This window comes from Seriola lalandi, unplaced genomic scaffold (assembly GCF_002814215.2).
Source record: "Seriola lalandi dorsalis isolate HSWRI2012SDOR001 ecotype SW California unplaced genomic scaffold, Sedor1 jcf7180002054537, whole genome shotgun sequence".
Lineage (NCBI taxonomy): Eukaryota > Metazoa > Chordata > Actinopteri > Carangiformes > Carangidae > Seriola > Seriola lalandi.
The window spans coordinates 433112-445947 of record NW_019525090.1 but is presented as its reverse complement, the minus strand read 5'-3'; the positions used below and the strand labels follow the sequence as shown (position 1 = coordinate 445947).

General features: G+C 38.4%; 1 protein-coding gene across 1 annotated transcript in view; it reads right to left on the bottom strand.

Moving 5' to 3' along the window:
• Positions 1-11316, bottom strand: part of map2k5 (mitogen-activated protein kinase kinase 5) — a 54501-nt gene extending 43185 nt beyond the window's left edge. The window contains exons 1-8 of the mRNA XM_023414637.2: positions 10866-11316; positions 10468-10516; positions 9400-9467; positions 5147-5216; positions 4297-4337; positions 2764-2831; positions 2585-2633; positions 1019-1083 (exon numbers count right to left, since the gene is read on the bottom strand). Of these exons, the coding sequence (XP_023270405.1) occupies positions 1019-1083; positions 2585-2633; positions 2764-2831; positions 4297-4337; positions 5147-5216; positions 9400-9467; positions 10468-10516; positions 10866-10997 (542 nt within the window). The 5' untranslated portion in view covers positions 10998-11316. The remainder of the gene's footprint in view (positions 1-1018; positions 1084-2584; positions 2634-2763; positions 2832-4296; positions 4338-5146; positions 5217-9399; positions 9468-10467; positions 10517-10865) is intronic.
• Between the last annotated feature and the right edge of the window lie 1520 nt (positions 11317-12836).

Here is a 12836-nt window from a genome sequence, read left to right as displayed (position 1 = left end):
TCTGGGCTCCTCTGTTTGCCCTGATTATTCTGACCTGAAAAAGCACCTATGAATTGATTAACATTTTTTAAATCTTAATTAAAACCTAAATAAGTTATCCAAATTAAAATGGACACCACATAAAACAACGTGCAATAACCTGGCTGATTTTTTAACTGTATTTTTTATCTTCTCCTTTTAACCATAAAAATTTCAGCACCAAAGCATATGGATTTTATGCTGGGCTAAATTGACTGAGAAAATGTTGGCCCTGCAAAATCGAGCTCCCCCAGTGCTGTGTAACCATTTCTTGTACCAAACTGATCAGGAACCTTATTCTGCTACAACTATGAGAGATTGGCTCTTAATGAAACAGTAAAAATGTTGTCGGACAGACAGGGGCGAAAAAAAAAAAAAAGAGTCTGCTGGATAGGAAATTTACTAGGTTTGCTGGTGAATGTGTGAGGCATACCACTCCGTCAAGTCAAGGTTAGTCTGAGCAGTGATCAATACTTCAATCTCAATAAAACAGCTCAATAGCTAAGGATTGATGGGAAGGAGGAAGCACAAGGTGCGGAAAAGAAAGATAAAAGGAGCAACACAAATGCCAACCTTGTCATAATGTTAGCAGGACAGTAATACATTTGTCTAGCCAGAGAGGACGGAGCTCTTCCATCCTGGTAGGTAATATGCTGTACTATAGACCGATGAAGTCAACTGCTGTCATACCTTACAGCCCCCAAATCAATACCATATATTTGCAACCTTCAAACCAGAATAAATAGATGAAGGTACAGACACAAAGCAGCCTGACAGATGTCACACCAAACACTGAGAGATAAATGGACAAATGAAGGAACAGAGGGAGGGTCGTGAAGAATAGAGAAGCCTTCACAGAATCCCACTGCAGAGGGATGTGCGCAAATATGTCATAAAAACTGAGCAGAAAAATTACGAAAACTCATACTCATTGGTCTCAAATTGGACCCTGACACACTGACCCTTCATATTTGCACTGTACATAGAGGTAAATACTTACTTGTAAACTGTGCCTCCGTTTCCATGGCCGAGCTGCTCTTGATAATGGATATCTTGGGCATTTATCTACGGAGCAGCAAACACACACAGGTATACAATAACATGAGACCATAACAATACCATAACATGGGAGACATGTAACTACAGAGAGAGAGGGAGTGAAAGAGAGATTGGGGGGGGCGCAACATTGTCACTGGAGGCTATAAACAAGACAAGCATTCAGGTCACTCCAAGTTCAGCTACACAAGGAAAGAAAACATGGAGACATAGGGAGGAGAAGAGGAGATCAATACAACATTTGCTGTCCAATTTATAAAAGGACATTGTATTTGGGTGAGTGGGACAGTGACTGATGCAGAGTTTAATGATGATTTGTTTGCTGTCGTCATTCCACTCTGCTTTCATAAAAAGTGTCAGTGGCAGGTGATATAATGCAGCACAAGCTAACATGACTGATCTGAGCAAAAGTTTCCTCCTCTTGACCATTACCAGTCAACATTTTCCTGTAAGCCAATGAAATTCCTCTGAACAGCGCACTCAAATAATCCTGTAGCTACAATTTGTCTGAAATTACATACTTTAAATTAAGTGTTAACAGAATAAAAAGACTAAATAAATAACTAAACTAAATTCCTTATCCTCACGTAAGTGTGGAATATTTATAATTAAACTTGACGGATGCTAAACATTTAATTAATGAATATATTTTCACAAAAAAAAATGTTGTGCGTATCCTGTTCTTCACTTTTAGATCGATAATTTCTAAGTTCTTTGAATCTCTGCTGTGAAAAAGTTGCTGAGTGCCACGTGTATATCTACATATTTTTGTTCCAAATTTTAAATACATATGTTAAGTACATGTCAAATCCTATCACCAAAAATATTTACATATTGACAACTATGACACAAAGACTTCATTGTAAAAATGAAAAGAATAAAACATTTGTGTGGTCTGATACCTATTTGTACTGATGTGATCAATGTGAGGCTGCTAAAACTAATTTGAACAGCCAGAAAATGGCAGACATTGAAACATACATGTAAGCATGACACATGCACATTTCCCACCCATTCACCTCAACTGATTTGATAACATGGCGAGAGGACAGAGGTAAAGAGAATGAGAAGAGATGGGTGAAGGGAGAAGGAGAAGGGAGGGAACAGCTCTATTAGTTCACTATGTTACAGAAGAAACCTGAGAGGCTGCTGGCTTAATTGTCTCCCTGACACACTAGCCACTGTGTGTTTGCGTGTGTGCGTGCGTGTGTGTGTGTGTGTGAGAGAGTCTGAGTGCGAGAGACAGAGAGTGTGTTTTTGTAAACGAGAGAGAGACATGACGGTAGCAGGCTTGATCCTAGCAACCCACAGACCCCCGCTCCCAGTGCAGAGTGAAGAGCCAATAACCAGATACACTCTGTATGACATGCCCACAGTTGGCATCAAAAGAAATCAATAGTGGAGCCAACCACCAGTGAGAATGTGCTCTAGTGAGTGGAAACTAGGTGTGAGAGCAGGGGCAGTGAGATAGCAGTGATCAAATTCTACTTAAACCAAAACACAGGCTCACCTGGCCATTTGTCAAGATCCTCTTCAGCTCAGCAGATGATTTTTTTAAGCTGCAGGAAGGAACACAGCACAGTTACACTGACGCAAGTATCACAGACATCTTTCTACTCTTCTATCAACCAATCAACTGAAGTTTATTTCAGGTAGCGTAACATGCTCCTCAAGCCCCAGCAAGCTCACCTGTTGTTGGCCATGGAATCTGGAACAGCATGAGTACAGTCATTGGCTGGGTTAGGTCTTGTATTAACCTGAAGGAGTGCAAACACATACACACAAATGTGAAAGGATACACACACTCACACACACACATACATACACAGAGACACACACTTAGCGGTCAAGGCCAAAAGACAGACAGGCAGACAGACAGACATATGGCCAGACCCCCTAATGTACAAAAAAAACACAGGCTCTCAGTTCAGCCATGAGGTTAATTGGCTTTCGTAGAGAGAGAAGTGAGGCAAGTAAAGAAGAAAGAAAGAGGTGTCCACATAGAGGAAAGGAAAGGATGACAGACAGCAGAAGGAAAATGAGAGGAGAGGAGAGAAGAGGAGAAGAGAAGATAGGATATATTTGCATGAAAGTACAGCAATATGTCTTAACATTAGAGGAAGTAAGACAGACAAAACAGATTTAGGCAAAGACGGGAGTAAAATAAAGTCAAGATATTAAAAATGTCATGCCTCACTAGGGACATTGTTCTTTGCATCTATTCATCTGCATCTATGTTTACGCCAAAGATCTCTGTACTAAACCCAGATATTGAACACAAAAGGAGAGACAAGACCCTGTAAAGGCGATACTAAAAATAATTCATTTAATTGAGGTCAAAAGGCCGGTGTGTTGGGTCTACTAAAGCACAGGGATTCTCTCTTTAATTAGTGCCCAGGAAGACCTAATTTAAACAGTGCACAAGACACTCTCCTTAGCCAATTACTTTTATATTAAAATGGGAGAAAAGAGGGGAAAGATTACCAAAGGACTAAAGGTTTTTGGAAAATATCATCTTCTCAAAACAGACCTCTGACCTTAAAAAATACACTGACACAGTTCAGTAGTTGTTACCAAAGCTCCTCAGAGGATACATTAAATAAAGCACTTTCCGTATTCTGGCAGGGGTGGGGTAATTTTATTACTGAAATGGAGATGGATATAATATGGATCATCTGGAGAGATGAAGGAGGTGTCAAGTCATTTAACCCATGATAATTAGCAATGAGTTTCAATAGCAACATATGCCCAGCATAAAATGGGAAGGTCTGTGGAAGGCCATTTGTAAATGGGAGAGGGGGGCTTGTAATGACAATTTCATGGTTGAACAATAACATCTTCTTACTGCCTGACTTAGGTTTTGTTCTAACCAAAACTGATGTTCATCCTCTCATACAGAATCAGAGAATCGTAATACTCTGGGGGGGTGGGGGGGTGCGGTCCAGCATAACACCTTGTTCTTAAATGACTATCCCAGCATAAGAAACAAGAATACAGGGAGAAAGAGGAAGAGAGAGATGAGCCTGCCACAGCCAGCCATCGCTATACATAAACATAGACAAGGGGAGCAAGAGAGTGAGTGAAAGAAAAGGAGAGCCTTGACTTCAATTGACATTTCAATAAGTGGAACACAGCGTTACCAATCCATTTGCCTCAACTTCCCTCCCTCCCCTTCCCTTGTTCTCTGTGTAAGGCAGCTGAAACAATTATTGAGATACGTACCTTCAGGCCATGTATGTTCCGGATCCCTGGAGTCTTGCCGGCTGAAACAGTAATTGACTAGATTGTAGAACACATCACTGGACCATTTACAAATGTGCTGAAAAGGAATCAGTCCTTTATAAAGAAAAAAAGATGAAATGAAATGAGGGTTACTCTGAAATTAGTTGCAGACAAGAGTGATTGAGATGTTGTGCTCTTGAGACAGCTGGTGGTAGGTAGGAAGGGAAAAACAGAATCACAGAGTTAGAGAAAAGAGAAGGAAATACAAAGACAGAGCGAGAGGGAAAAGAAAGACAGAATCAGACAAAAAGAGAGCGCCAGATATAGAGTAAAAGCGACAGAGACACTGAGATATTTCATCACTTTGCCCTTGGGGTCCGTTATTGATTATGTATGACTGGTGAGAAAATTATATGAAGATATTGAAAAGGTATAGATATTGAAAAGAACTTATAGTGAAAACCAGCTTAAGAAGAAAGTGCACAATGCCAGAGATCTGGGCAAGGTTTAGACTGAATACAAGCTTGCGGTTTCAATGTCCTTGGAGCAAAATAAATGTAGATTTAAAAATGACAGTCATCACAATAACAGAATGAGCCACTGAATTTTAATGTTGTCCAGAGGGTGCATTCTTATTTCTAGCCACCAAATGCTCCCCTTTCCTATTGTTTGAACACAGCACAAGTGATTTACCCAAATTTAACTATAATAGTTTCCGATTAGGAAAGTGTGAATATTTTTATATATTTAAATTGTGCTTGTGATTAATTGTCACCACATTCACTGCAAAGATGTATTGAGCCTTTCAGCATTTCCAATCCATGATAAACTGTAACATGTCACTCTGTACCTCTTGGAAAAATCTGGAGAGGGTCGGGCAGCAGTCCATTCATGCGTTGTTCGTTCATTGTGTTGCAGTACTAAAGGGGAAAAGAGAGTCATATAGTGTGTTGTTCTCAAACAGTTGAGAACAATGGTGGTTTGAAGTGATTATTACACACTGGAACTATGTTTAATAAATAAAGAATGACTTCAAATTTGAATAAAAATGTTAACAGAATATAAAAAAGCACAATCCAACTTAACAACGTAAAACAGATGAAACAAAGCCTTGGTAATTTTACTATTTGACTGTGCTCTGCACTCATACACAAAAATGTTTATTTAAATGACGTCAGAATTAATCCACAGTGCTCCCAAAAATGTGGGCATGCTGTGCTGAAGTCTGTTGCCGATGAGGACCAATGCCCTGTGGGCTTGTTCTGAAGGAGTGTAGCATTAACCCTTTTCTCCTCCAGGTCAACAGCTCACCAAACACTCATATCCTACAGGACTAACACGTGCACACACACTCTGGAGCCTCCCAGACGCTTGCCAAGGCAATGCAATAATTGATGTTTCAGTTAACCAAACCATCTGTTAAACTGTGAGCGTATGTGTGTGTGTGTGTGTGTGTGTGTGTGTGTGTGTGTGTGTGTGTGTGTGTGAGAGAGAGAGAGAGAGAGAAAGAAAGAGAGAGGGATTGTGTGTTTGTGTGAGTGTGTTTTTCTCCCCTCCTTTTTGAGACTTCAAACCAACAAAAATTAACACCAAGACCTCACCCAAGACATAGTTAGACACATTTAGAGATGCATGTCTTTATGTCGCCCACATGTATATTGGGTTTCATTTACAATCCAGTATGAACTACCAAGTCATCACGGTGATATGTAAATTTGCTCTCTCATGGTGGGGGAGGGAGGGAGGGAGGACGAAAGGACTGGCTTGGATGGGAACGGATCAGAATGACTCCCCAAGTGGCACAGCTGTTATTAAAAGGCCTATTTATCACTGTCAGATCCCTCCTCGCTCCAAGCCCTCTGCTCTCGCCCTCCAGCGTTCTTACTGGGCCACATCTGAACAATGGGCCTGATACCAAAAAGCGTGTTGTGTGTGTTGGGGGACGGGCTTCATGTACCTTTAATTTTCCGCTAAGCTAGCTTATTGATTAAGGCTGCAATTACCACCTAATCTGTAGTAGGTGTGTTATTAAAAGACATTCTCCATTGTTGGCCAATAACTAAACAGTGTCCGATCCCAAATACCATCACTCAGCCTTAAGGGACAAGTGGGAGAGCGAGAGCAGAGAGCGGGCCTCATCATCATTAGCAGACTAAGGGGAAATGGGAGTAAGAATAGTAGAATTAGAGCCACTACCTCCAGGGGGAGCTGAGCGAGGAACGGATGAGGTCACGTTTTTTTTTAGCACCTGACACAGGCCAGTCTTTAACTTTGAACAGGGGCGTCTGTCTTTCAAGGTGTCGAACAATGATTAGAGATGCCTCGAAGACCAGTGGGTCTCACAGGAGCATGTAGCAATCAATGTTCTCAGTGAGGGGGGGATACTTTTCACAATAAATGCCCTCTGCAGACTGATGTTAATTAAGTGCTGAATTTGAGCATTAATTTTGCTCAGCAATAAGGCGCATACGTTTTTCGTTATGCAAAGTTAAAGCAGGGATCTTGAATACGAAAAAAAAAAAAACATTTTGTAGTGACAGTATATTTAAAAGTCTGGTTATACCTAACATTTTAACTAATTATCACAAATATACAAACACATGCACACATAAAGCAACCATGAGACTCTAATGAATTATCCCACCTTTCACCTGACATGCTGGTTTCCCTTAATTCCTATTAATTTCACATAATGGTTGTCTGCTCACCTGGAATTAATAACACTAAAGCAAAATCCACTGGGGTCTCTACGGAGGCCAAATGGCAAACGCAGCAAACAACCACAAAAATCCTCTGAATACAAATGCAAATGACTGCTGAAGTGCATAGCATAAGACATTTAAAGTACTCTGCTAGTGTAAATTATATTTTAGTGAGCCCAGTATTTTCCAGGTGATCAGCAGCTTTTCGTACACTTGGCCGTCCCGTGAGAAGTAGAAAACTTGGCTGTCCCATGAGAAGTAGAAAACCATTACAGGGCTTCTGGATTTGTTTGCCAAAAATTCATTGCAGAAATGGCTTTTGAAATTCTGTGGATGAAGCAGTGCAGTGTTGTGGATACTAAATATTTGTGCTGTGAGGTCAGGGTCATAAATTAGTATGCTGTTAAAACATGTCACATCATCTGAATAAAGAATGAGCAAGTGTTGGAACAATAAGCTGCTATTATGCATTAAAAAACTAAATAAAAATGTATATCTATTGAAGTCTGTTCTGCCAAATAAATACACAGGTATAGTGGTGACTACCGCTGATATTTGGTATGTATTAAATTAATATTACGATTAAAGTACCATTGTGTTTTTGTTTATTATGCTACCTTAAATTATGCATTTATATATTCCCTACATCTTTATAATTTACTGTAGCAGCATTTTACTCCCAAATTAGATTGTTAAATTAATATTATGATGAAATTTGAGCACGCAATACACAATAGTGGTATTACCAAAACATCCAGGATAGGAAATTCCTGAAACCTTATTGGTAGAACAGTGCTTTGATTTTCTCGACAGGACAGACAGCACATCATGGCAAATTGCTACAAAACCTAAAAAACATTTCAGCACGACTTGTGAATAATGAAGCTGGCTGAGGTCAATGCTTTTTCCATCCCTGTTTCACAATGCTCTTTGGCAAGACAGCTGTCTCTTTTTGCTTAATCACCCTGCTACCCTATGCTACTTAATGATTAAAAAGCAACCACAAGTGAATGCATGATAAAAATGGACAAAAAACAACGAGTGTAAATTGTGCCTATGGCTCTAGCAGCATCATTGTGAGCTGATGGGGGGTAAAAGACATCCACAGATGAAAGTAGATTTTGAACAATTCTGCAGCCCAGGGGGGCCGCTCTTTAATGAGGCAAAACTTTAAGTACTGAATAATAAATAATAAAAATTGACAGTTCATTTAGCTTTCAGTGTACCTCGTAGAGAAACCCATTACACGCCATTACTCTTACTGTCCGTGGCATGAACAGTAAGTATAGTGGAATATGAAAATGTACTGCACTAGGTTGGGGAGCTGAATGGGTAGTGGAAGTGTGTGTGCACATGATTGTGTGTAAGTTGCTGAAAACTACCAATACACTGGATTTACCTAAGTTTAATACAAATAGATGAGATTTAATTGTTTCAAAAATACTTAATAAGTTGCTAAGTTACAGACCAACACAATGTCAGTGTAGAAGTGGAAGCAAGAAGTCCATATTTGTCAATCCTATCTAGCCATCTGATTAAGATTTTGCTCTACCAGACCGATGGCACCTCTTACAAGTTTTAGCAAGTGTAACTTTTGTTTAAAGTTTGACTTTTATGTGCCAAGGTTTTAAGATGTCTGTCTTTTATGATGTCTTTTTTTCCACTAAAGATGAGAGGCTCTTTAATTGTGCTGCACAAAGCAAAACACAAATACAGGATATTTAAAAGAATGTCTTGGTTACTTATTGATATGCCTTAAAACAATCTGTTTCAGAGAACTTTACAATCTGTAAAATATACAATACTCTATATTCTTAAACCCTTGATTTGGATTGGAGAAGCTGCACAAAACCTTTACGTGTTTGCTTCTCTCCTACTCTCTGTGCTCGCATATTCAGTATTTTAATACTGCTGAATTTGGATTGGTGACTGAAATGCAGTCCATGGAGACTACATGTTATCTTCCAAGCCATTTCCAAACTGCATCAATTCATTTTGAAAGAGCAACGGCCAATGGGCATACTCCAACTGAGTCACATGGCATTCTGATGACCAATGGTGGAACTATGATCACTCAACTCTATCACTCACTAACTCAATCAGTCAGTCAGGGACATTTTCGATTATAGGGCTGTCCCCTGCTGTTGTGGTCCAGCCAGAAATGAGAGAAAACTTAGAGTGGAGTGAATGCCGGATACACACTGTAGACAGAAATGGCAACAGTGAGGTCTGACCTTAATGTGAAAGGTTTTCATCAGAGCTACTTTCTAATGAAGAAATAGCCCCCATGAAATCTGTTGCAACATAAAAATACAACCAAAAATGCAATTTGTAGGATGAATGCCTGATGACATGATGAATTCAACAAACAAACAAAAAAACTTTTCATTTATATACTCACATATGACAACATGGCCTTGAGTTCTTCATCGCTTCTTACAGTGATTCTGTCTCCCACTTCATCCTCATCTAAAAACACAGAAGCATGTTAAAATTTGGATTTTACCAAGACAATACAACTTTTTTTATTTTGCTAATTAGCCATTAACACCATAGGCAAAACTCAAAGAGGAACATGTTTCTGTTATAAACTGTATGAGATAAGATTAGCTTACAGTACTTGTTGTATAGCCAATATGCAGATACCACAAAATGTAACTCAAAATGAAAGTTATTTCATATTTTATCAATGAGTGATAGGTAATACTAAATTATTTGTAAGTAAAAGTGTGATGTTAACAACATTTTTGATTCATTTTTCATGCATGTTATGAAAACCTTCAAAACAAAGTCAACCTAAGTCACTCATTTTGAATATGTACACATCAAATTGAGGAGCAAAATGAAAGAAAAGCTGCATTACAACTAAATAGGAAATTACTTTAATTTGTCAATAACTGTGAAGACGTGTATAACATCACATGCAACATAAGACAACTTACAAAGAAAGGCGCTAATACTTTTGCTATTAATAAGAAGTGTTTTTCTGCCTTCAAAAAATAAAAAAAATAGACTTACTTTTGTCAGGATATCATGAATTATCGTAAAACCAAGTATAAACTATTGTATCTTCACCATATTTTATCCACCAACTTGTTAACATAACAATTACTAAGACTGACTATAAGCATCACTATAAGCTATTTAGCATTAATGCTTAATGATTAAAAACTATTTTATGGTGGGAGTTATTCGTTATGAGAGATGTGAGAGTTATTTGAGAGGCAGACACCAGAGGTATTCTTACACTATTTCTACTTGAAAAATTATGAATGAGAATGAGACGATTAATGGATTACAAAAATAGTTGATTATTATTAATTGATTAATCAACTATTAATTCCAGCTCTATTCAGGACCTGAAAAGTACTATGATGTATAATAAGCTTTGTAATTCTCCAAGTTTAATGCTGTGTTTAAATAGCCTGATTCAGCAGTAAAACAATACAAACTTTAAACAGACACTTACATTCAAAGGCAGTGACAGTGGCTTCAGGCATGACATCTCTGATTGCGACCTGAAATGTTTGGTACAGTGATTTATAACAGTCAATGGCATAAGACATACGAGTTTTAAACTGTAGAAAGATGCAGAGAGCTTGTCACAATTAAAGAAGAGACACAGACCTAATTACATTCCCAAATATTAATATTTAAGCTGAGGTCACAGTGTTGTAAAACTAACTTCACTGTTTTACTGTACCTTGTTTGGGCTCAGACACGTTCAATTAGAAACCGAAACTCTCAAATTCAAACTGTATGTATGTATGTCATTTCACTGTACAGCTGTTTTTAAGTGAAAACTTTTAACATGAAGTGGAATAAAGGGGTATGGTTAGCTGGCTCTGTAGCATTTTGAAGACTCACCAGCAAGTCATTGAAGTTCAGAAGAGCTGGACAGTCGACGGACGAGTCCATGTCCCCTGACGGCGTCTTTATACGGATCACTATTGCCTCGGTGTCCATTTCGAAGAGGTTATTTAAATCGAGTATGAACATAAAGAGGCAAAATTAAGCCTCATAATAACAGTTGGCTGGCTGTCTAAGCTAGCTAAACGAACTACTTTCCTGCAGTGGTTTGCTAACGACACATGCTAGTATCCTGCTCAGTCCAAACACTTGTGTTAAGTGATGCGAAGATTTAAAAACGTTAACCGTTGAGCTCTGTCACTGCCGACACCGGAGTCACGACATAACTGCATGAGAGGTTTAGCTTTAACTGTAAATTTGTATTTGTCCGCTCTCCAAGGCAAAGTTTGACAATGTATTATCTGAGATATTTAGCCATGCAGCTAGTTTTGAGGAAGCCACAACTGCAGCGTTTCCGAATCAACATCCGCTCAGGGCATTTCAAAATAAAAGACCTCCATCCCTGAAGCAACTCTAAACATTGGTGCTTTTACTATCTAGTAAGAGGCCTGGCATACAGTAGTACTGCAAATGTGGTATTACTCACTATTTGGCAAAAAAATATGATGACATGTATAGTAAATGTAGGTTGATTTTCCACTTAACCAGCTGAACAGGTCTGCATTCAAATCTACTCTTAAAAAATCTCAGTGCTGCATATTTGCATTTTTTTTAATTGCTATGTAAAACCAATTATCTCAATTACAATCTGACCTTTTGATGCCCCTTTAAAAGGAGAAAATGCCCAGGTTTCCAATCAAGCCAGTTAGAATTTAAAAATGTTTTTTGTTATATGCTGTGTCACATTGTTTGACTGCCAACTACTAATATGCTGTAAAATTAAATAATAAATTCAAAAACACCTTTTGATGTTTTATTTAATTTATTGGAATGTGAACATATTCTGACTGTTGGATTGTGAATAATGTGATTTGTGTCATTGTCGTCATTATTCACTACTGACAAAACCAAAATGTCATCATAGGTATGAATGTGCTTCGGACAAAAAAGTGTTAGATTGAAAAGCTTTGCAAAGAAAAGTGCACAAAGGCAACGCACTAGATGTGTCTGCAACTCAGCCTTTTATACTGAATTGGAATTATTGAACGCTCCATCAAAAGAGATTGTTGCCACATTGGACTGCTTTTGCTGACACTGATGTGACATCAAGTTTGATGAGAGAGTACAATATTGACCATACAATAGCTTTCTGAGGGTATAACGAGAGGGTAAATATTATTTATAAATTGACCTTAGATTACTATTCAGAATGTTCAATCAATATTTCATGTTTGTTACATAGCTATAGAGATGAAAAACTGACATGGCTCATCTTCTGTGTTCACCTAAGCAAAACTCTTTTTAAAATGTAGGAGGTGCACAGAGGAGTGTGTGCCCTCATGACCACAGCTTTTCAAGTATTCTAAGAGGTTGTTCCTCTTTCACTCTACATTAACACAACATTAGTATTTAAACGTTTCCACTCGGCACAAGTCATTCGTATATAATTGAATGTAAAACAAAGGGGCACTTAAAACCGTTGTTGATAAGGACCTTATGATTGAGGAGCCGCATCAGTCTGTCTGCCCACTCACAGAAGAGCTTGTAGTTCCAAGAACACGACATTGATCACTGGGCAAAGTGAAGTCTCTTTTCTGTTAATTTAAACCACTCTGCTCACAGAGCTGATACCCAAGATTGTTGACGGGGTTTCTTTGTGATGATAAGAACTTTTTAAAGCTAGCTCTGTCGCCCCATGGCTCAAATCTTGCTAATCTGACTATCTACCTACCTACTTACCTACCTACCTATCTATCTATCTATCTATCTATCTATCTATCTATCTATCTATCTATCTATCTATCTATCTATCTATCTATCTATCTATCTATCTATCTATCTATCTATCTATCTATATTATGCACACAC